A 25,050-nucleotide genomic window follows, 5' to 3' on the forward strand; every position below is an offset into this window, starting at 1 on the left:
AAGTCTTCATGAAAGCAGGGATCATGTCTTGTCTTGTTTCTATCTTCAGCAACCCAAATAATAAACATTTGTTGAATACATTTATGCAGCATATACTATGGACCACACACTGTGCTACAGATTTTACAAACAACAACTCTTTCAATCCTCACAATAACTCAATGAGGGAGGTTGTGTTTTCACCTATTTTACAGTTAAGGAAATTGAGGCACAGAGCAGTTGAATAACTTCCCCAGCTGACAGAGTTGGAATCCCAGACACAACGTTCTTAGTTATAACGCGACGCTTTTTAGATATATAAACACAGATAGAGGACACTGACTAAGTGAACGCACCGAAATGTGAATATAAACGTTGACTTTTTTTGGTTTTTTTTTTTTTTTTTTTGCGTCTCCATATTCCCCAGATCTGCCGCAAGGGGGCGCTCCCTCCCAGGTCTTGACGCCAGTCCTCAAGGCGCGCACTCCCTTTGCGTCTCGGGCTCGCGCGCGCTGCCGCGGCACCGGAAGTGACTGAGCTTGCAAGTTCCCCCGGTCTCTTCAGGGGAAACTGAGGCCGGCTCGTTCGGAAGAGACAGCACGAGCCGTCAGCCAGGTAGGCCGGCCCGGGTCCGCAGCGCGGAACTTGGCTACGAAGAGCCCTCGCGTCTGGAAACTACCTGGCCGATGAAGGGGGGACGTGGCCCCCCACGGCTCGCGGGGCTCGCAGGTGAGAGCACCGCCTCCCCTGTGCGTGGCAGGCGCTGCGCCCAATGAGAGCCCTCGCCGTCCCGCTTCCGTGCCGACTGGACTTACAGATTGGCTACGCCGGGGCGGACCGCCGGGGGCGAGACCCCTCCTTCTTGAAAGGGCTAGGGGGCGCCCCTGAGGGAGAGCGGTTGCCTGGCAACGGGGCGGTGGCCCGGCGGGTACCCGGCCTAGCGCGCGGGAGAAGCCACCAGGCCGCAGCCCACCCGCCCCGGGCTCCGGAGAGGTGCAGCCCCCGGCCCCCAAGGCCTCCCGGGGGCGCCAGGAAGCCACCTTGGGCCTGTCCTCAGGAAAACGTGGTCTCAGCTGGGCGGGGGGTGGGGGGGAGACGTTCGAGCAGGCCTCAGGCCCTCTCCCTGACCTGAGGAGAGGCCCGGAGCCTCACCCTCACCCCCTCTTTGTGCAGGGCGCCGGCGGCCATTGTGTCCGTGCGGGGAATGGAGGACCCGGCAATCCCCCACCACCGCCGCTACGTCCAGGGCCTTTGGGGAATTCAAAGAAAATCGGCGGTGTTTCTGGGGGGTCCCCGGCCGTCAGCCTCCCGGAAAGGCCCGGGGATGGCCTTTCCGAAGTCAGACCGCAGATCCGAGGCAGTTTCCCCCTCCTTCTGTCCCTTCTCGAAACCTTGAACCCCATTGAGAAGTACCTTCAGGGTTTCGGAAGCCTTACCCCGGGCTGGTACTTAAATAGAAACGACAACAACAACAAAAAACCTAAACCCCACACCAGCCACCTCCGGGAGAGTTCTCCTGGCTCCCAGTAGGCGGAGAGCCAAGGGGCGTGCAAGAGCGAGGGGGCTGGGCTCTCGGGTGGCAGGAGGCCGCTGCCGAGTGGCCGCCCTCGATCCGGGCGATGGAGGAGGAAGCAAGCGAGGGGGCCGGTTCCTGAGCTTCGTAATTCCTGTATCGCCTTCTGGGCTCCCAGCCTGCCGGGTCGCATGATCCCTCCGGCCAGAGCTCCTTTTTTTGCCAGCCGCCGTGAGGCCGGCTGAGTTGCCGGCATCCCGGCTGCCACCTCTTCTCCCGACCTATGTTACAAAAGATCTTCCGGGGGTTGCACCTGCCTGCGGTCGCCTGAGACGGATTTGAATGTAGGTGGTGCGGGGGTGGGGATGGGGGGCAGACTGCCCGTGCGGGTGACTTTCTGAGGAAGGCATTTCGGAGAAAAAGGGGTGGCTGGAGTAAAAAAAAAAAAAAAAAAAAAAAAAAAAAAAAAAGCCTGTGTGATGATTCAGAAAGAGCCCACTGGTGCTTTCAATTTGACTTCATTGAAGTCTCCTGGAAGCTAGACCCAGACCTTCCTAAGAGCCACAAAGAAACCAGTTCTGGTACCTCCAGGGGGAATGGGATATTGTAGGGTAAATGGCATGCATATTAATTTTTTTTTTTTCCTGAAGCTCTTTCTCTTCCATCAGAACCTTATCTTGGCTTTGGATCTCAGAAGAGAACCACCAAGCAGAGAACAGACTCAGTGAGTGAGCAGGTGTTTTGGACAATGGACTGGTCGAGCCCATCCCTATTATAAAAATGTCTCAGAGCAACCGGGAGCTGGTGGTTGACTTTCTCTCCTACAAGCTTTCCCAGAAAGGATACAGCTGGAGTCAGTTTAGTGATGTGGAAGAGAACAGAACTGAGGCCCCAGAAGGGACTGAATCGGAGATGGAGACCCCCAGTGCCATCAATGGCAACCCATCCTGGCACTTGGCGGACAGCCCTGCGGTGAATGGAGCCACTGGCCACAGCAGCAGCTTGGATGCCCGGGAGGTGATCCCCATGGCAGCGGTGAAGCAGGCGCTGAGGGAGGCCGGGGATGAGTTTGAACTGAGGTACCGGCGGGCATTCAGCGACCTGACATCCCAGCTTCACATCACCCCAGGGACAGCATATCAGAGCTTTGAGCAGGTAGTGAACGAACTCTTCCGGGATGGGGTGAACTGGGGTCGCATTGTGGCCTTTTTCTCCTTCGGTGGGGCACTGTGCGTGGAAAGCGTAGACAAGGAGATGCAGGTATTGGTGAGTCGGATCGCAACTTGGATGGCCACTTACCTGAACGACCACCTAGAGCCTTGGATCCAGGAGAACGGCGGCTGGGTAAGGACCACGCCCCTTGTGTGTCCCTTTCTCTTGGCTTCTGGTCAGAGAGATCCCTAACAGCCTCTCCCCTGCTTCTCCATACTGTCGTGCCGGGTGATTATTGGAGGTATTGTTTGTTAAGGAGATGTGACCGGCCTCCTTGCACCACAAGAGGTTAGCTGTTCTCAAATACAGATGACCTAGATCTTGAAGGACCAGGCAGCTTTCATTCCGGTCACCCTCACGGCCCCCCTCTTTCATACTCGTGTTCCAGTTTCCCAGCGGAAGAAAACAGCCTGTGTGTTTATTTGGCCCCAAATCTTTGCGAGTGGGAAGTGAGTCCAGTCAGTGCTCCCCTCACCACAGAAAGGGCTGCTGAGCGTAACGCCTGTGAGCTCCTCCATTCTTACTCCCCCCGGGATGTCAGTCCTGTCCTGGGCTTCCCTCCCACAACTCAAGTTCCCCTTTATTTCAGAGTTTGCATACATGTTCCTCTCCTCTCAGAACAGGGCACGGCCAGGCAGAAGTTCCCACTGGCATGGATGGCTGAGGATGGTCAGATTCTAGGGCAATGTAAGCTGTGCCAGGGGGCTGGCCGTGTTTGCGCTGCTCCCCTATGTTCCTTTGCTCCCAAGTGTGTAACTTTCTGCATGGCTGGCCTGTTTGCCGAGCTCTTGCTGTGTCACGCATTAAGCCCGGGGACTTTGCACCTCGCTGCCTGGGGTCGGTTGGGGAGCTCCAGCTGTTCTGCCTGTTGCTTTCCGGCCAGGGCCCTGGGGCCTCTTCATGGAGCACTGTGTGCTGGCAAAGCAAGAACCCGGTCTTCAGGACATTGAGATTCAGTGACAGGCTTCGGGAACAGACTGACCTAGGCTTGAGTGCCAGCCCGGTCACTTAACCAGCTGTGTGACCTTGGACAGGCCAGTTTACCTTGAGCCTCGGTTTCTTCCACTAAAAAAACGTGGCAAGCCCTCTTTGCCTTGTAGGATATTGTAAATCTCGGAGCTAATGTGCGCAGTGACTGGCACCAGCAAGTTTCCATAGTAGTAGTTGTTACTGGTTCCAGACGCACTTTCTAGGCCCAGGAGTCATGCCTCATTCCTTTCTTTAAGGAGGAAGAACTCTCTTGCCCATCACCAAATTAGGAGGAGACAGTGGTGAGAGGTTCTTTACCAATGGTCATTGTAGGCAGTTTTTGCTCTTCCACAGTGAGATGGGTCCTAATTTCCTTGCTTCTCTCCCTGCGTAGGGGAGGTGCAGGGCTTATGAGAGGTATTGGTCCCCTCAGAATACCCAGAAAATTGAGCAGGCTTTGGGAAATAAGTCATCTATTGAAGGAGCTGAGGTGGAAGGGGCCTTGCACCGGGGACTCTGGAATGTCAAGAATGCAAATTATCCATAGGCTGGGCCTAGGGCGTGGCACTTCAGTTTACCTCTGAGCAAGAGACCTCCTAGTTTGCCCTGGAACCCTTCCCCCGTCTTATTTCCCATTTCTTTGCAACTTCATTAACTCTTCCTGCTGCTAGTTCTTGTAAAATACAAAGGGGTCAAGTCAGTAGAGGTCAGATGACTGGGGTGGGGTTGGGGAGGTAAAGGTGGAGAGCTCTCCAGCTAAGGCCGACCAGACTTGAAAGCCATTCTGTAAATGAACTCCCTGGGGGGATAAATGATTAAATAGTTCCTGTTGGTTTGTGTGATGACCTCGCCGTTCCCTCCTGCTTTGATTCTCTTTGGGGGCAAATATTTGTTCAGCTGATTCCAGGAGGGATGGGATTCCAGCGCTTTAGACACACCCTCTGAGGCATCTCCTAGTAGACTTGGGCCTTATGCCCACCTTGCCCAACTATTGTCTTTGGCCAGTGGTGCTAATACCAGGTGGGTTGTTGCCAGCTATTAACAAAAGACAGTCTGGGAGAGGAGCCTGTTCCGTCGGCCAGCCTCTGCAGAGGGCTACGTGGGTCAGAGAATTGCTAGTCGCCCGGTATTGTACATAGAAAGAGGTTTTAGACACAGCAGCATAGGGTGAGTTCATCAGATCGCCCCTGGATTGAAATTCCATCTTCTGTCTCTTTGCTCAAGGATTTTCAGAGCCCGTTAGACAACATACCGTATGTTACTTCCTCTTGGTGAACAGAGGGGTTGTGTGCAGAAGAGCAAGTTATGTCAGCACCATTTCTCAGCACACATGCTCCCTGAGGCCAGGACATAAAGAACATTTGGCTGGGGATCCTTTGGATAGAAGCTACCCACCCATCCTGTTTGAGCTGCACAGACTGGCTGCTGCAGTGGCATCTCAAAACCTTCCTGGAGGCTGTGGTGGATCCACGAGTGTAGGACTTATGGGCCATTACCACCTTGGGGTATGCTCTAAATTTAGCATCCCTACCGGAAAGGGGAAGGAAATGAACCTTTATGGAGTACATCTTATGTATGAGGCATTGTGTTGGGTCTTTTATTTACGCAACCAAAATTTATTGAGCATCTACCATGAGGCAGGCACTGTGCTGGCCATAAGCTGCACGTGGTATCTTCCCTCGTGGAAATGACATGCTATTTCATAGAACCCACACAGTAACTTTCCAAGGTAGGGGGGTTTATTCCCAGTTGACATGTGAAACTCCTGATAGCTAAATGACTGGCTCCTGGTATCCCTCAACCAGTTAAGTGACTGAGTGAGAGTTTATACCTAGGTCAGCTTGACTCCAAAGCTTGAAGTCTTTTCCATCCCATATCAGGTTGTCCTGGGAGTAACAAAGTGACCCAGACATGCTGGCACAGAAAGCCAGAGATGCAGTAAGGCCAAACAAAACATGCCTGTGGAGGTACTCACTCTGGTCTGTGATGCTGGCATTGTGCAGGTAGAACGGTGCCTTTGTTGGCCATAGCAGGTCCCAGGTAGTCTGATTCTGGCACTGGTAAAACTCAAGTGGGCATTAAAGGTTTTGCCTAGCCAGAGTGACCTTCTTGTTAGTTTTTTCATTGTTAAGCCCTCTCAGGCTTAGATAAGAATCGTGTGCATGTGGGGAGAAGGTGGCCTGCTTCAGATCTGTCTACTTAATTGTGGGTGGGTTCCAAGGACTGGAATTTCAGTCATAGCCACACCACGGCCTTACTGGAGTCACATGGCAAGATGCTGAACCTGTTTGTCTCTGTTGTCCATCCGTCTGTCTCACCTGTAAAATAGAATAATGATAGCCACCTGCCATAGCTGGACTCTAGTAAAGGATCTAGAACAAAAGCCCTTCCTGGCCTTTAATTGTAGGATGGAAGAAGCACCTCTTTAATGAGTGGGCTCTCTTCCTCAGAAAACTGAACTTTGGCCTCAGAGTTTCTCAAGAAACAAAGCCAGCTCCTGAGATAATCATCTAGATTGGAATATGATGTGTGTGACCTTCTCTGTAGGACAGAGTGTTTCTGGGGCTTTCAGTGGGAATGTGGACAGCTTTAGGGTGAGGACCCAGGTAGACTAGGCCATTTTGGGATCTCTGTGCCTGGGAAACCCCTAAGCCTGATGGAAATACCATTGCTGAGAGCAATGAACAGTGTGTGGGGAGAGGAAGCGTAATTTGGCCTTTCCCAGGTTGCATGGCTCTGTGGTCTTCTAGTTTCTATAGGTTTCTTCTTGCCTATTCTGGCTTCTTTGGCATGGGTATATGATTAGCTGAAGCACCTCAGTGACCTTTGCAGATCTCAGCAGCTGTTGGCAGTTCTGCGGTTTTCTTGGGGAAACCCCATTAGAAACCCCAAACGTGGAAATTTTTAGTAATCTCATTCAGGTCCCAAAGTGAGGTAGAAATATCTCAGGGACTCCACCTCAAAACACCCAGTTCTTCTGGATGTGCGTTTGACGTTGCTTTTAAAATTCTGTCACCATCACAGAATTTTCCAGACTTCCTGGGACTAATTTCCCCAGTGGTCCCATGGAGCCCTTCAGCCTCTGCTAGAAAATTACCCAGGTGTTTTTTCAGGGGGTCTCGACAGAACCCAGAAGATTTTCTTTTCTTTTGTGTGGACAGTCACCACATTTGTTTGGGCTGCAGGAAGCAGCAGTTGTCAGCTGTCCTTTCCCCAGCAGGTATCTGTCCTGAGTCCGATGGACTTCAGCAATTTTGAGTAGCCACAGCCTTCCATCATGGGGCTTTCTTTCAGCAACTATGGTCTTGTCCGGGTTTAGCCTGGATAGATTTAGGGGTAATTCCCAGTGAGCTGCTCTTCGACAGAAGCATAATCTCCTACTACCTTAATTAGCAGGGCCCTGTCCCCACCCCCAACCTCCAACCTAATTCCACAGAGTCCTCCCTCGGGACTCCCTCTTTTTTCTTTGAAGGAGTCACTCTGCTCCTGGAGCCACTTCTCTTCTGTCCCTATAGCCGACAGTCTGTCTTCCCCGTTCCCAGTTGGCAGACCTGAGTCAGACAATCCCACTGGGTCTTTTTGTTTAGCCTGGGGAAGAGAAGACTCAGGAGAATATGATCACCAGTTTCAAATATCTGGGAAGAGGGCCTAAGCCTTTTTTTATTGGTAAAATACCCAGCAGAACTCGAATAAATGAGAGAAAAATAACAGTGGTAGTGTTAAATGAGTGTAAAGAAGACATTTCTAACACAATCACATCTCTGCCAGATTTAGGAGTTTTCCTGAAGGTCAAGTCTGCGTCTTGCCCATACTTGTTTCCTCAGCACTGACCAGAGGTCTTGGGCATAGCAGGCACCTAATGAAAGAGATGCCCACTAAATTTCTGAAGAAACACAGCTATCAAACCAGAAACCAGAATAATAGTAATGGAAACTCCTTTACCTGATGGTTCAGTCATTGATTCAAACAGTGTTTATTGAGCTTCTATGCACAGGCTGTCCTAGGTACTAGGGGTACTGCCTTAAGTAAAATGAAGTTTTGCCCTTGTGATGCTCACATTCTAGCGGGGAGAGACGGACAACAAACATGTCGTTATGCGTATATAACATATCAAGTGAGAGTAAGCGCTGTGAAGAAAATAAAGCAGGTTGAAGTATAGGGCATGCCTAGCAAGGGAGGTGGGGCTGCAGTTTTAAGAGTGGTTAGGGAAGGCCTCACCAAAAAGTAATATTTGAGCCCGAACCTGAAGAAAGTGGCAGGAGAAGAACTAGCAAGAGGGAGAGTGGTTGGGATTGAAGGGGGAGAGGTGGCCAAAAGCCAGATTGCACAGGGCATTACAGGCCACGATGAGGACTTGGCTGTGGTTGAATGAGTGAGAGACCAGAAAAAAGTTTGGAGCACGGGTAAAGTGATCTGAATTCTGCAAGGGCTGCAGCCAGGAACCCTGTGATGAGGTTGGTGCAACTGCCAGGTTAGAAAGAATAGTGGTTTGGATCAGGAGACGGAAGTGGGAATTGTAAGAAGGGACTAAGAGCAAATGGCCAAGCTTGCACATGGCATGTTGATGGAGGCCACATTTTTTAACCGCTAGGAGGTCATGAAATCAAGGCTAAATAAGCTAGATGTTCTTCAGCGATAGTTCTGTCCAAATGCGGTATCCTGAATGGTTCTCCTCCATTCTAGCAATATTTCTGTTTGAAATGTTGTCTGGGCCTAGGTCGTAGCTCACCCACATCTAGCTGTGTGACCTTGGGCAAGCTTCTTGAATTCTCTGAACCTTGGGGCAAATGATATCTGCTTCATCAGGTCATGACAAAGACCTTATGAGGCATGCCCAAGATGTGTAGAGCCTGGCACATGTTGTTAGCATAATTCCTATCATTTTTACCCCAGAACTCAAGTCAGAAACCCATTCAGCATGCATTCTCCTTTTTTGGGCTCCATGCCCCTCCAGCACATCCTCAGGGCAGGGTCCTAGCAGTGTTTTTGTCATGGTAGGAGTCCATGGTGTTTCTGTGCTGTGGTGGTACAAGCACTGGTCATAGAGTCAGGATCCTTGTTCTGTCATTCTGCTCTGACTCACTGTCTTTCCTTGGCCAACTCACTTCACCCCCAGGCTCCAGTTTCCCCCAAATCTGTAGGACAGAGGGTTGAAGTGGACAGTCTAGGTAGGAATCTGGTTGTCACTGGCCTTAAGCCTTGTGGCCAATTCCACCATTAAGGCATATTAATTACATTTGAGGATGGCTCTTTCCTATCAACAGCTACAGCACTTGAGCTATAAAAATTAAGTAATTCCAGTGTCAATACAGGGTACTTTCTCACTGACCCCACAGTAATAATATTCTACATTTATGTAGCACTTTGCAACTTCCAAAGCGCTTTCATATCCACCTTGCCTTTTTGATGCATATAGCCACGCAGCGGGGTGAGCCGGAGGGAAATCAGGCTGAGAGAGGTGAAATGGCTTGCCCAAGGTTACACATCGGGAGGAAGAGGCAGGGTTTGGATCTGTGGATCACTTGACCACTTACTTGCTGTGTGACCGTGGACAAGTCTTTTAACTTGTAAATAGCCGCAATAATAGTGCCTTATTCTGAAGACTCAGTGAGTTAATCCACTTCTTAATGTTCTCAGAGTAGTGACTGTCAGTATCAGCAGCAAACAGCAGCCACATCCTAGGGCTCCTTCTGGCTTCCCATTTATTACATATTGATTTTTGCAAATAGTGTTTTTGCAGAAAGAAACTGCCTCTGGGACCTTCTGGTACTTGGTTTCATCCCTGATGAGACTCTCAGGCCAAGCTGGAGCCTTACAGCTAGCTCCAAGCTACAAGGCTTTTTGGGCAGACTCCAGAGCTCCCCTCGGAACTAGAGGTTTTTCTCTCGCTCTTCAGGAAATGCCATTGCAATGACTTCCATGGACTGCTTCCTGTCCCAGCCCTGCAGCCGATTCCTGCTGGTGAGAGTGTAGAAACTGGAAAGTAATGTCCCTAAAGACTCCCCCCTCCCCACAAACTACTTTTTTTGGACGTGTCCCTCCCTTTCCTCTTGTCAGTTACTTTCTTTGCTCCCTCCCCCTTCACCCTTCACCTAGCTTCTCTCCCCAGCCCTTGGTCAACCCTTTAAGATTTGAAAATGCATTTCCAGTTAGTTCTGTCAGAACAGTTCTGTTCTGGGGGCTGGCCAGAACTGCATCTCTCTCCCAGGCTCCATCACTCAGTAGCAGTTTCAGTCTGGGACTCCCCCTAGAGGGACATTAAGCCTGTCACTTGCAGTGCCTTGTGTCATCCATTAACCCCGAGTTTCCCCTGAGGTCCCTGCCCCCCCCCGCCCCCCCCCCCCCCCCACACTCCATCCCCCCTGCACAGGATGGAGACTCCTAAGAGAGATCTTAGAGGTTTGGCACATATAAATCCTGCCTCTTGGAGACTGATGACAGAGGATGGAGTGAAGTGGAGTCAGCCCCTCCCCCCTTCACCTTTCAAGAGGAAGCTAGAAGGTTGAAAACCTTGTTGGACAATCATCTGAGGAATGGGAGCTAGCTTGGGAGGGGATTGGAACGCACTCAACTATGCCTCAGATCCTTTGTTCCGCTCTTGAAAGGGAAACATTCCCCTCCCTCCTCCCTGGCCACACACACGTGCCTTTGTTCCCTGGTCAGGCCAGGCGGAGCCAGGAACACAGTGTCCCTTCCAAGGAGCCTGACTTGTCTCCCCAGAGGCTGGCTTCCTGGTCAGCAGGATTGAGACTTTTGCTCAGGAACCCCCCCCCCCCCCCGCCCCCCAGCCTCCTGTCCTTTCCATGGAAGAGTCTTTCTCTCAGCAGCTGAAAACTTGACTACAGAGCTGTCCAGGCACTTCCCTGGAATTATTCCATGGGATGCCCACATCCCAGGATTAAACAGTCCCTCCCTCTTATTCCACTTGGTGATTAATATTATTGTTAACATTACTATTAATAGCACCTAACATTTATCAAGTGCTTACTCTATGCCAGGCATTGTTCAGAGGGCTTTATATGTATTTATTTATTCCATTCGTCTAGCTGCACTTTGAAGTTGGTACTGTTATTAACCCCATTTTACAAGTGAGGAAACTGAGGTACAGAGAAGTTAAGCAACTTACGCAAGGTAGCACAGGTAGAGGTAGTAAGTGGCAAAGCCTGGGAGAGTAGTTTCCAAGCTCCCACTTTTAAGTACTCGGCCCCTGCCCCCCATTGTACCAGTGTTTAGACGATGGTGGGTATTTATCCAGTGCCACTTACGTGACAGGCCTTTTACCAACATCATCTCTTTGTTACTGTCCTGACAACTTTACCATTATAGGACACTGAGATTTGGAGGGTTTACTTAGCAGGAGGCAGAGTCAGGATTTGAAACCAAGACGATCTTACTCCAAACCCTGTGTTCTTTTTCTCTACCCTTCTTAAAAGCCCTACAAGGTTATCTTCATTCTATGGTTGAGAAAAACTGAGGCTCGGAGAAAAGTGACACGCTCTGGGCCTCATAAGCTAATACCAGGGCGACCTGGGCTTCAAACTCGAGGTGACACTTTTAACACTTTACTGCCTTAGTAGTCTGTAGCGTGATGATAGTAGCTTTTATGTGCGTGTGAACGCTGTGTCATTTACCAGCCTCCTTTGTATACATCATTTCACAGCGAGGTAGGTGAGGTGGGTATGTTTAGACCCATTTCAGGAAGGAAACTAAGGCCAGGAGTCTTGTCCCACAGTAAATGGCAGCGTCAGTCTTACAAGTCTTTTTCTGGCTTTTAAGGCCTGAATGTTATATATAATGTCTGCCTTCCCTAAGGCTGTTCATTGCTTGGAGCTGTCCTTAGAGTTTGATTTCATTTGTTAAAGCAGCAAGTACTGATGAATGCTTTACATGTGCTAAGTGCTGGGGATACTGTGGGTACTGGGGTGACTAGACCTGGGTCCCATCCCTCAGTGGTCTGTTTCCATGCCCCACACCTGGGGCCTTGCTAATATCCTTCTGCCATCTGAGTCAGGCTATATGTATCACCCGTCTACCCCCTCTATCGCCAGACACACCAGGCAAGGTTCATTATAGTTGGTGTGTACTGATCACCTTCCACACACCCATAGATAAAACTCCGGACTCAGACTTGAAGCTTAGCTTGATTTCTTGCTCTACTACATAAGTACTAGGCATATCAGTTTCAAGTTCTCACCTTTAAATCTGAGAGAAGTAATACCAACTCATCAGAGTAAGGGAGGCTTAAGCAAGAAAGTGAAATTTAAAAGTGCTTTTTAATAATAATAACAGATACTGTGTGTTGAGTGTTTGCTCTGTGCCAAGTGCTACATTTATGCCCTTGACGTTAATCATCTTGTTTGGTCCTCACAACTGTGTCAAGACAGAGAATCCAGAGCTTCAAGAGGCTCTATAGGGGCGCCTGGGTGGCTCAGTCAGTTAAGTGTCTGACTTCAGCTTAGGTCACGATCTCACAGTTCTGGGGTTCAAGCCCCGCGTCGGGCTCTGCTGACAGCTCAGAGCCTAGAGCCCGCTTCAGATTCTGTGTCTCCCCCTCTCTCTGCCCCTCCCCAGCTAGCACTCTGTCTCTGTCTCTCAAAAAAGAAAATAAAAATGTTGAAAAATAATAATAATTAAAAAAAAAAAAAGAGGCTCTATAATATGTCCACACTAACATACCTTACAGGAGGCAGATCTGGGTCTCGCACTCAGATGTATCTGGTGCCAAAGCCTACCCTCAAGCCACTGCGTCATTGCTTCTTTGCAGGTCTGGACTGGCTTATTTTACCCTGAGTTCCTGGCACAGGGCCTGAGGTTGGGTAAGGGCTTGGCCAGCATCTGCTCAATGAACATGAGGTTATTATTAGATGCAGGTTAGGTGACAAAAATGTCTCTGTCCCTAAGGAAGCAAACTCATTTGCAGCAGGAGGAATAGACCCGAAACACTTGGTGAATGGCTCCAGGCAAACTGTGCCAAATCTGTGCTGTCGTTTCCAGAAGCAGAAGAGGACAGACCCACTGGCTGCATCCCACAGATGCCCTGGAACTCTGCCAAACCAGGCCACTTCCACCATCAGCTATTCAATTGATGACTCGGTCCAGAGGCCTCCACTCCCAGGCTGCATCATCAATATGCGCCTTCTCCCTTGCCAACTGCACTGCCAACCCAGACCCTCTCCTGCGCCAATAGTGGAAAGTGTCAGGAGGGGAAAGATCACCATAGGCTTGAACAATAGCCTTCTCAGCAGTGTGGCTTTGTGCAATGCAATGCACACTGAATCCTCAGTTTCCCCAGCTGTAAAGTGAAGATAAGAGTCATCCCTTGATGAAGATAATAGTAGTAATGTCTTTCTCATGGAATTGCTTTTTCTTCAGCCTGGGTCACTCTTCTCCTAGATCTGATCAGGGCTGTCATCTTACCATTTAAGTCTCGACTGAAATTATCACCTCTGGAGAAGCCACCCATGTTTACATGTTTACCGTCTGTCTCCTCCAGTAAAATCTAAGTCCCCTAGAGTGTAGGAGTTTTGTCTCATTTTTTTCCTTCATCCCCAGCGTCTAGCAGAGTGCTTGGCATGTAGGAGACACTCAGCAAATATTTGTTAAATGAGTGAGTGACCCTGTAGCCCACCTAGCACAGTGCCTGACGCGGTATACTCAGTCAATGTTAGGCATCATTATTACCTATTAGGAAGATGTGGACCATGAAGGCTTTCAGTAGTTGGAAGGAATGTGCAAGGGCAGCCTTGGTAGATAAGAACCACTCGGGCAGATCTGGAGGGTAGAAAGTGTATGATGCGTTTGGGAGGTAGCGAGAGGGCAGACTGGCTGAAGAGGGTCTGGGTTGTGAGTAAAGCTGGTCAGGGAAAAGGGAGCAGTGACTGATGGCAGAAGTCTCTGGGCAGAGGGATAGGGATGGTTGACAGTACAGGTGGGCCCAGTGGGGAGAGGCCCAATACCAGAGGGATGCAGCCAGGTCTCCGGTGACGCCTGGGAAAGAGAATCTCTTGCCAGCTGGGACACAGCAGGGAAAACTGCAGGGAGATAAAAGCCAGAGGCACCTGTGACCTGTGGATCAGGTAGGCTGCCCGGGTTGTTATTTTGGGGCTCTGGGGCAGGTGCAGATTCAAAGGCTTGATTGAAGCCTTTTGGCAACTCTTGTGTCAGTAGGGTAAACATCACCTGTCTCCTGCCACCTGTGGCAACAATGCCAGGAAGGTACCCTAGGAAGGCCCAAAGGGGCCCAACTTTTTTGCTGCCCTCATGGAGCAAGAAATACCCACCATGACAGGCCACTTCTTCCCTGTCGTACAACCCCCTTTCTGAAGGGCTCAGGTGGCAATAAGATACCTCCTGCCCAAGAGGCCTCCATGGTTCTGGCCCATGGAAGGCAGGGGCAGGGCTTTGGGAGCCGTTGACAGCTGGGCCCAGCTGGGGGAAGGGATCAGTTTGGGAGCAGGTGCAGATTTCAGGGAGGGCGGGGCCTGAAGGGAAGTAGGGATCTTGGTAGACTACAAAATTGCCCTCCCCATCCCCCAGCCACAGCTGGCTTCTCTAGGAACCTGATGACCTAGTTACAATGCTTAGAAATTGTTAGCTTAGCTTGCAATTTAGGGCTGTACCAGTCTCTCCTTTCTGAGGCTTCTTAGGTCCAAAAGGTGCCCTGGCATTCCCCCAAGGGGGTTCCATGTGAAGGATATGCACTGTATCACATGTACGGGCTTCTTGTCCAAGAAAGGAAGGAACCAATCAGGTTTCTCCCTTCCTCCTTGATGTGCCCTCCACCCACCCAAGGGAGAAAAGACTCCCCTGCCCCCACCCATGCCCACTTCTTTCTCTCTCTGGGGGGTTGATGGGTGGCAAACAAAGGTCACAAACTTCTTACCTGGAGGTTCTGTAGAGAGGGAGACTCCTATGCCCCTGGAGATAGCTTGAGCACACCTAACCATTTCCTCCTTACCTTCTCATCTGTGTGTTGTTAAGGCTGGATGGAAGGGGGTGAAGAAGAATCTTTTGGGGGCTCTGGAGGCTCCAGCCCTGCCAGGCAGTAGCTGCTCCTGGTGTTCCTGGTGTCTGCCTCTCCATGGCCTCCTTCAGACAAATTTCATCACTGTTAAGAGGCACAAAATTTGGCAAACCAGTACTGGAGCCTACTTGCCCTATAGTTATCCTTGGACAAATTACTTATCTCCCCTAGCCTTAGTTTCCTCATTTATAAGAAAGAGGTAATAATTATATATTGCTTTTCTTGAAAGACTCTTGGGAGCATGAAAATAACTGGTAAGATACATGGAACACTTAGCATGGGGGCTGGCATATAGTAAATATACTAAGTATGACAGCTACTATTACTGCTATTATTATCAGAGTGTCTTCACAGGTGGTCAAGTTGCTGTGGTCACTATTGGCGCTACTCTCCAAGAGAAAATTTCTAGGTTGAGAGAGTATGTGGATATCCTTTGAACCAAGAGCTTGGAGATTTTAAGATCCTGAAGCTGAGGACAGTGGTCTATAACCTTGTCCTCCACCTCCTCCACAAGTGCCCCAAGTCATGCTCTGTTCACAGTAATCGTGGCTAACCTGGCATTTGGCAATAGGGCGTATTTGATCTTTGCTGAGTACCTCCAGGAAGGCAGGGCCCTCCTCCTCTGCTTTATTTACCGCTGTGTCCCTAGAACCTGCCACAGAACCTGGAACATAGAAAGCACTCAATCATTATTTGTTGACTGAGTGGAAGGCTTAGTGAGTTGAATATTTAAAGTATATAGAAGTTGGGGTGCCTGGCTGGCTCCATCTGGAGCGTGTGACTCTTGATCTTGAGGTTATAAGTTTGAGCCCCACGTTGGGTGTCGATAGTACTTAAAAATAAAATATTTTAAATAAAATAAAAATAGAAGTGCAGAGAAGCACACCTAGCGCATAGTAGGTGTGTGACATGTTTGAACGATTAAACAAAGTGTTGTGAGGCCTCTGAGTTTTTCCAGGATGGCTCCACTCCTTGTTTGCTGTGTGGCCATAAGCCTCTTGCCCAAGCTCTGCCCGTTGCCTCATCTGTTGCAGAAAGATAACACCCGCCTTGCCTCCCTCGTGGGCTAGCTGTGAGGCCCAGGGAGACGATAGATGAAAAAGCACTTTGAGAACTATAAATATTTGGTCTTGTTGCTGTTCCTTGACGAGGTCACAGCCATAGCTGTGTCATTCATTCATTCGTTCATTCATTCAGCCAACAAGCATGTTTTGAGTGGAAGCAATAGCTGGCTCGCTTATCTGGCTTCACGAATTTGGACAAGTTACTTTACTTCTTTAAGTCTGAACATCCATAAAATGGAAATAATACTCTTTTCACAGGATTGTTGGGAGGAAGCCGAAAGCAAGGCCCCCTGAACTTACCGAGGCTGAAAACTGTCTCTCTCGCTGTCATCAACTATGATAAGGCCTAGCACTTGGTGGCTGAGGGTTTAGTGACATTAAGCCATTACTGCCTTCTGTAGTCAAATTACCAGACAAGGCCAGAACTCTTGAGTGTGACTCAAATGGGAAGTAGAAATGAGTGTTCCCTCCTAACCCCAGGATGTCCTCGCCTGCCTCGGCTGGACTGCTGAGTGGGAGATCTGACCCAGCCAGGATCAGTACTGCTTAAACATAAAACCATGAGGCACAGTGGGCCTCACCCCACGCTCACCTCTGATTCAGAACAAGAACATCCACCCCTCGTTCTACCCACTTCTCCGTCTGCTACTCAGCCAGAAAAATTTCCCTTTGTTCACAGCACCCACATTCATATGAAACCCTAGGGGTTACCATATCAAGGAAATCTTCAGGGAGTCCTCAGAAACAGCCCTTTGGGGCAGGGTCTAGTGAGGGAGCCCAAGTCTAAGTTCAGGGTCTCCTGGGACTGGGTCAAGCAGCAGGTGCAGGCATGAGGCCCCAGGCTGGTGGCTAAGTGACGAAACTGAGAGATGTATAGGGCCAGACAAGAAGCCAACCTAGAGGAAACTGCCTGCCTGTCCATGCAGGTGTGTGGGCACCTGGGGGCAGTTTCTGGTTTGAGTTAGTGGTGGAAGTTGGCTTTCGAAATCAGTACTCCAAACCTCAGTGAGGGAAGCCCATGGAGCTCCAGGGCAAAGCCTGCCGTTGGCACCCAGTCTGGGCTATAGAGTCAGACACAGCTGAATTTGAATCCAGGCTCCATCACGTACCAGCTGCTTGTCCTTGGGCACATTCCTCCCCTTCTCTGAGCCTCTGAAAAGTGGAAATAATAATACCTGCCTCAGTTTTTCATAAGGATGAAATGAGATCATACATGTCAAGCTCAACACAGATGTTAGAGTAATTTTAACAATAGTATTTTTTGTGCAGTTCCACTTAAGTGTTCATATGTATTAATTCTCTGAATTCTCAAAACAGTAGCACTGAGGTAGGTACTCTTATTATTCTCATTTTACAGAGGAGAAAAGTGAGGCATAGGGAAGTTTAAGGAATTTGCCCAAAGACACAGCTACTAAGTGGTGAAGTCATGAGTTGAACCCAAGCCTGCTGGCTCCAAAGCCCACGTGTTCTACCTCTGGATAAGGAGGGCCCAGTAAATGTTGCTGCTGTTACTCTTGTATCCTTCATTGTAGCTGTCTGTGGTTTTGGCCTATCTGCTGAATTCTGAGCTCAGTGAAGGCAAGAAACCCATCTTAATCACCTTCCATCCCCAAAGACCAACATAGTACTCACAGTACTCATTAATATGTGCTTAATGGCTGAGAATATTCCCCATCTTCATTAATCAATCAGTAGCTCTTTATCGACCATTTCCTGTAGGCTAGATTTGAACTAAATCCTGGGAGGAATGCAAAGTACAACTGTGTCTCTGTAAACGGAAGGTTGGGTGTGTGTATGGTTGGGGGGGGAGAGGGGGAAGCATTCCAGAGCACTGTGTCATTGGCAGAAACTTCCACACAGGAGGCAAAAACAATACAGGTGGCTTGGGGATGTTTTGCAAGCTGGGATTCCCACCCCTCCCTGACTGGGCCACTCCCTCCATCTTCTGCAGAACAAGGTGGCACAGATTCCCTACTACTGCCCTAGGCAGAAACCGCTCCTTCTCTTTGCACTCCTTCTCTTTGCGCCCTCTCCAGTGAGGAGGGTGCATCTTTCTTGCTCATGCAGCTAGTTCATGGGAGCCTAGAATGACAGGGAAAGAATCAGAAGTTTGGAGCTGGGAAGGGACCTTAAAAAAAACACTACTGCCAAACCAGGTTGGGGGGGTGGGGAGGGAGGGGGGCAGGGTGGCTCAGTTGATTAAGTGTCTGACTCTTGGTTTCAGCTCAGGTCTGATCTCACAGTTTGTGAGTTCGAGTGGAATCTGCCTCTGCACTGACCGCGAGGAGCCTGCTTGGGATTCTCTCTCTTTCTCTGCTCCTCCCCCACTGGTGTGTGTTTGTGTGTGTGCGTGTGTGTGCACACGCGTGTCCACACTCTTTCCCTTTCAAAATAAATAAATAAACTGAAAAAAAATTTTTAAAAACCAGGTCCAGATCTTACCACATTCTTGCTTGTCAACCTCTACCCACTTAGAATAAAACCCACAGTCCTTACCAAGTCTGCTAAGACTTGCATGATCTGGTCCTGGCTGCCTCTCCCATCCTCCATCCATTCCTCCACTCCCTCTCTGTACCCTGACCACAGAGGCTTCTGCTGTTCCTTGTTCCCGTCACACTTGTCCCTGCCTTCGGGCCTTTGTAGTTGCTGTTTCCGCTACCTAGAATGCTCTGCCCTGGTGTGTGCCTTGCTGGTTCTTTCCATTGACTCAGCTCCCAGGTCACCTCCTCCAAGAGGTTCTCTTTGACCTTTTGTCTAAAGTAGCTGAGCTACTTTGTTTAGTCTTTTACCTGCTACATTATCTAGTCTTTCACCTGCTTGTATTTTTTGTCATAGCACTGATCTCTGACATTTTCCTTTTGTGTGTTTACTTGGTTTTTGTTTCTTCCACTGGAATACAAGTGTCATGATTATAAGGACTTTGGTTTGTTCATTATTTTATCTGTAGTTCCTAAAACTCTAAAACTGTTCCTTGCAGGTAGTAAACATTCAGTGAATGATTTTGGAACAAATGACTAATGACTGAGCAAATGAACAAACTTGAGATGTTGTTTTCATTTTACACATGAGAAAACTGAGGCCCAGAGAAGTGAAGCCAATAAGAATTGAGAGTGTTGTTTCAGCTCATCTTTTGAATGCTAAGTGCCAAGCACTGTGTTTAGTGATTTACTTGCATTATCTTTGTTGCTTCTCATAATGAGTTGTTTGGAACATCATTTTTTGTACACTATTATAGCATTTACAAGAAAACTAGAGGAGCGGTTTGGTCGATTGAGCATTTGACTCTTGATTTCAGCTCAGGTCATGATCCCAGGGTTGTGGGATCAAGCTCCATGTTGGGCTCCTCACTGAGTGTGGAACCTGCTTAAGAGTGTCTCTCAGGGCATCTGGGTGGTTCAGTCGGTTAAGCGTCCAACTTCGGCTCAGGTCATCATCTCAGTTTGTGAGTTTGAGCCCCGTGTTGAGCTCTGTGCTGATAGCTCAGAGCCTGGAGTCTGCTTTGGATTCTGTGTCTCCCTCTCTCTCTCTGCTCTTCCCCTGTTAATGCTCTGTGTCTCTCCCTCTCTTTCAAAAATAAACATTAAAAAAAATTTTTTTAATAAAAAAAAAATTCTCTTTCTCTCTCTCTCTCTCTCTCTCTCTCTCTCTCTCTCTCCTGCCCCTCTCTCCCACTACTGCTCTTTTTCTTTCTCTCTCTCTCTCAAAAAAAAAAGGGGGAAAAAAAACCTAGACTCTTATTTTTTTTATTGGAACCCCATTCTGTTTTACAAAGAGCTGGATGCAACTTAGGAAAATTCATGTAACTAGAAGGATTTAGCTAGAGATGTCAGGTGAAAGAAAAGTATGGGTAAGAAAACAAGAGCCAGAACTAAAATAGGGTCCACAGAAATGGATACTTGAGTCTCTTTGAACTGAGCAGTTTTTCTACTGTTGTTATGATTGATTAGTAAATTATGCCCAGATTCTTGAAAATGTTTTTTTTTTTTTTTTTTTTTTTTTCCAACGTTTATTTATTTTTGGGACAGAGAGAGACAGAGCATGAACGGGGGAAGGGGCAGAGAGAGAGGGAGACACAGAATCGGAAACAGGCTCCAGGCTCTGAGCCATCAGCCCAGAGCCCGACGCGGGGCTCGAACTCACGGACCGCGAGATCGTGACCTGGCTGAAGTCGGACGCTTAACCGACTGCGCCACCCAGGCGCCCCAAAATGGTTTTTTATTTTTTAATCCAATCACCAGGCACTTAGCTGGCTCAGTCGGTGGAGCATGCAACTCTTGATCTTGGGGTTACGAGGCTGATCCCCACATTGGGCATGGAGCCTACTTTAAAAATAAAATCCCAGGGGCGCCTGGGTGGCTCAGTCGGTTGAGAGTCCAGCTTCGGCTGAGGTCATGATCTCGCAGTCTGTGAGTTCAAGCCCCACGTCAGGCTCTGTGCTGGCAGCTCAGAGCCTGGAGCCTGCTTCAGATTCTGTGTCCCTGTCTCTTTGCCCCTCCCACACTCATGATCTGTCTCAGAAATAAATAAACATTAAAAAAAAAAAAAAATTAAAAATAAATAAATAAATAAAATAAAATCCTCTCACACACTTGACCTTGAGATTGTCCCGACTGCATATAATAGTCCAGGATTTGTTGGCTTCCTCACCACCTCATCAGCTGGACTCCTGGACTAAGGCAGCATGATCTCTTCCTTCTCATTTACCAAAAGAGCCAGTCCAGCAGGGAGGAGCCTGGCCCTTGCCTCAACCCCAACTTTGTCTCAAAGAGAGCCTTTTCCCTAAGAGATTAGTTGAGATATCACCCAATTGAAGACCCAGTTCTTTTTTTTTTTTTTATTTATTTTTGGGACAGAGAGAGACAGAGCATGAACGGGGGAGGGGCAGAGAGAGAGGGAGACACAGAATCGGAAACAGGCTCCAGGCTCCGAGCCATCAGCCTAGAGCCTGACGCGGGGCTCGAACTCACGGACCGCGAGATCGTGACCTGGCTGAAGTCGGACGCTTAACCGACTGCGCCACCCAGGCGCCCCTGAAGACCCAGTTCTTAAGACACTTTGAACCAAATTAGAGAGAGAAGACATCACATGAAAAGAGATGTTGTGAAAGCCACCAGTAAATGCTAAATGCCAAGTAAAAGAAGCACATCACAGCAGAGGGGCCATTAAAGCTGGAGCTTACCATAGAGAGGGAGAAGAACTGGTGCTCCCAGCAGGGGGTCATGTGAGCTAAGATGTGCCAACTGGGATGGACTCTTGAGAAGAGACCCATGAGCAGCAGTAGTCCAGTTGGAAGTATGTGTGGACTGGCCCCTCTCTTACTAGTTGATAAAGCCAGAACGGTCAGTTGGAGCCAAATTTGTGGAAGCTTCAAGTGCCAAGAAAAGATTCTGAGGCCCTCCTCGGCAGCCCTGGTATCCCAATAGATGAGTCATTGCCAGGCATAGATGCCCATCCTGGCTGCCTGTCGGTCCACTGATTCCCAGGTAGCAGTGCCAGCATCTGAAATGGGAGCCAGGACCTTGAACGGACAGTGAACAGAAGAGTAAGTGTGGGGCATTTGTCAGGTGAGACTCTGACCATCCTGGGTGCGTTCCTTCATTTTGGTGATTCAGCAAATGTTCATTGGGCACCATTTACATGCCAGGCTTTGTGCTAAGTGCTGGGGGTGCTGTGATGAGCAAGACAGTCAAGGACGCTGCTGTCACAGAACTCTTATATTAGTGGGGAAGACAGCTAGCCTGTAAAACAAATAAAATCATTTCAAATAGAAGGTTAAACAATGTAAAGAAAATGAAACTGAGTAATGGAGTATCTAGGGAAGCAACTTTATGCAGGGAGATCAAGGAAAGCCTCTTTAAGGAGGTGACAGTTGACCCGAGTTAACCTAGGTTAAGGGGAAAGAGCCAGCAGCCTGGGAAGATTTGAAGCAAAGATTTTGCAAACAGAAAAGCAAGGCAGGGGTGCACTTGGCTCATCCAAGCTTTGGGCCAGTGCAGATACTCAGCTCTGACAGCGGCGTGCCCAGTCTGGGCCTTTGTTTCCTTTTGAAATGTTGTAGATGAAGATGTTGTTCACACCTCCCTCACAGACATCCAAGGGGAATAAGGGTGACTGCCATTTATCGAGCACCTGTCGATAGCCGTGTCAGGTACTCTGTGCATTTTCTCATTTAATTCTGCCACCCAGCCTGTGTGGTACATGGTCTGTTGGCCCCAGTTTCTCTTCCAGTGAGGAGACTGAGGTCTGGAATGGTAACGTTCCACGCCTAGGATCCTGCAGCTTGTGCACAGTAGAACCTGGATTCAGATCCAGATTGGTGTGGCTCTAAAACCAGAATTCTTTCCGTTGCCCCACCTTTGGAATGAATGAAGCATTGTTAGTTCAGGATGTGCAGAAAGCCACTTAGCAAAAACAGGGTAGTGGAAGAAGCTTGGAATAAGGGTCTTGAATGATACCTACTATCCTTGCCAACTGAGAGGACTCTTTTTGCTCATCTTGAGGATGCCTTTGGAGCCTGGGGTTACTGTTGGCCTTTGCCAGAGGCATGTTCGGACTTAACCAGCTGAGTATCCCCCAGTTTCCTGCTTTTACCATCTCAGCTGCTGGTCAGGAGGTTTGGGAAGGTGACATCATCTAGCTGAATCAGCTGCTGCTTCTAGACACTTTAACAGGAACTGAAAGTCATTGCTCCTTCCTTTCTGCTCTGCAAGTCTCTTCAGAATGAGGCTGGGGTACAGGTATTCCACCTGTCTCCAGGGGGTTGGGTGGAACAGTGCTTCCACTTTTAGAGAGCTGGAAGGTTCATTTTCTTGGAGAAAGCTGTCCTCAAAGCTTCCCAAGCTAAAGGATCAGTGTTCTTGGGGAATAGAAGGATTCACAGGAGGGTGAATGTTTGTAGTACCTCTATTATTTATTTATTTATTTATCTATCTATCTATCTATCTATTTATCTATTTATTTATTTCTGTGTCAGTGTGGAATTTTTTTCTAATTTTAATTCTTTTTTTTTTTTTTTTTTTGAGAGCAAGAGAAAGCATGTGTGGGAACGGGAGGGGCAGAGGGAGAGAGAGATAATCTTAAGCAGACTCCACACCCAGTGTGGAGCCCAAACAGGGCTCAGTCTCGCAACTCTGAGATCATGACCTGAGCCAGAATCAAGAGTCGGATGCTGGGGTGCCTGGGTGGCTCAGTTGGTTAAGCGTCTGACTTCAGCTCAGGTCATGATCTCACAGTTCATGAGTTCTCACAGGTCATGAGATCTCACAGTTCGTGAGTTCGAGCCCTGCGTCGGGCTCTGGGCTGACAGCTCAGAGCCTGGAGCCTGCTACAGATTCTATGTCTCCCTCTCTCTCTGCCTCTCCCATGCTCATTGTCTGTCTCTCAATAATAAATAAACGTTGGGAAAAAAAAAAAAAAGATGCTTAACCACTGAGCCACCCAGGTGCCCCTCTTCCACCTTCCCTGAGCCCTGTGACCTCGGCAAGAACTCCGGACCCTTCTGATCTCTTTCACCTAAGTCCAAGGTCCAGGCCCAGCACTGTAGGATGGGCAAACAAAATGTTATTTGTGGACTTCAGCCTTCTGGCATTTAGAGTCTGGTCAAGGGGACAAAAACCTTAGATTTCAGAACAGAGCAGCCGCCACACTAAGATCTGTTGAAATACCTGCCTTCGCCTCTTGACCCAGTGGTCATAAAGGAGAAAGATAAGTGAAATACATTTAAGAAAGGAAAACAATCAAAAGAAAGTAATAAAAAGATGGCTCAGTGCCAGGTAAGTAGGACAACAGATGGCTTCTTTGTGCTGTGACTTTGCCTCTCTCAGCCTTACTGTTTTCACATGTAAAATGGATTTCACCAGGGTTTTGGCTCCTTGGGTCATTAGAATATTACATAACACATGGAAAGCATTCAGCAGTGCACCCAGCACCCAGGGAGTATTCATTAAATGGTAGCCCTTTAGATAGGTTCTCAAAAGAGAGCCAGCCCATTGGGTTAAGGTCAGGGAAAAGGTGGGCTTAGAACTGGACTTTGGAGCTTGGATACACTTGTGGATGGATGCTGATCATCTGCTGTGTAGTCTTTGACAGTTGACTTTTTACTTCTCGGAGCCTCTGTTTTCTCTGTAAAACATGGGTCCTGTTAGAACTCACTTCACAGGGCTATTGAAGGGGTTATTAAGGTGCTATATTAATGGGGCACCTGGGTGGCTCAGTCGGTTGAGCGTCTGACTTCGGCTCAGATCATGATCTTGCAGTTTGTGAGTTCCATCCCCGCGTTAGGCTTTGTGCTGACAGCTCAGAGCCTGGAGCCTGCTTCAGATTCTGTGTCTCCTTCTCTCTCTGCCCATCCCCCGCTTGTGCTCTGTCTCTCTCTGTCTCTCAAAAATAAATAAATAAATGTAAAAAAAAATTTTTTTAAGTGCTAAATTAATAGTGGAAACCACTGACTAGAGTCCCTCTCCAGTATGTGCTATTGCTGTTTCTTAATTTGGCAGGGGAACTAGCCTGGGTAAAGACTAGAAATGGGACGTGGGAAGGCCCAGCTATTGCTCATTCCCTTTCTCACCTGGGTAACTGGATCAGCTGTCTCTCTGCTTCTGCCCTTGCCTGCCGCCCCCCCCCCCCCATCTGATATCTATATAGCAACCAGTGATCTTTTTTTTTTTTTTTAATGTTTATTTCAGAGAGAGAGAGAATGCGCACACGCAAGTGGGGAAGGGGCAGAGAGAGAGGGAGACGCAGAATCCAAAGCAAGCTTTATTTAGGCTCTGAGATGTCAGCACAGAGCCAGATGTGGGACTTGAACTCACGAACCATAAGATCATGACCTGAGCCGAAGTCAGACGCTCAACCGACTGAGCCACCCAGGCTCCCCACAACCAGTGATCTTTCTAAAATAGAAATCAGGTCCTGTCGTTCTTCACTTCAAGACCCTCCAATGACTCATCATTCGTGAGAGTAAAAACTGAAGTGTATACAGTGCAGGGACAGATGGAGGACAGTCCCCCAGAAATAAGTGGCCTAGGCTTATTCCTGCTCAGAAGCAGCCCTGCTCCTGTGTCCCTGTGTGTGTGCGTGTGTGCAGGCACAAGTGAATGACACAGTGATGATGCTATGCACCCAGGACATTTCATAATAGGGCAGGACATTGACCACTGCCTTGGGGCTCTTGAAGGTCATCAGGGCTGGGAAAGCTAAGGGCACTCCTCCGCTCTGAATCTGAGTCATTTCCTGAGAGATGTTGGTCATTCATTCATTTGTTCATTAACAAGTATTTACTGAATGCCTGC

At 48.7% G+C, this 25,050-nt stretch overlaps 1 protein-coding gene across 11 annotated transcripts in view; it reads left to right on the plus strand.

Moving 5' to 3' along the window:
- The first annotated feature begins 446 nt into the window (after window positions 1–446).
- BCL2L1 (BCL2 like 1) overlaps window positions 447–25,050 on the plus strand; it is a 49,579-nt gene continuing 24,975 nt past the window's right edge. The window contains exons 1-3 of one of the 11 annotated variants that reach the window (XM_042931321.1): window positions 447–594; window positions 2,143–2,836; window positions 12,668–14,181. In XM_042931321.1, coding sequence (XP_042787255.1) covers window positions 2,273–2,836; window positions 12,668–12,976 — 873 coding nt within the window. In that variant the 5' untranslated portion in view covers window positions 447–594; window positions 2,143–2,272 and the 3' untranslated portion in view covers window positions 12,977–14,181. The other 10 variants (XM_042931322.1, XM_042931320.1, XM_042931323.1 and 7 more) reach the window with 10 other exon arrangements.

This window comes from Panthera leo, chromosome A3 (assembly GCF_018350215.1).
Source record: "Panthera leo isolate Ple1 chromosome A3, P.leo_Ple1_pat1.1, whole genome shotgun sequence".
In the NCBI taxonomy this organism is placed as follows: Eukaryota; Metazoa; Chordata; class Mammalia; order Carnivora; family Felidae; genus Panthera; species Panthera leo.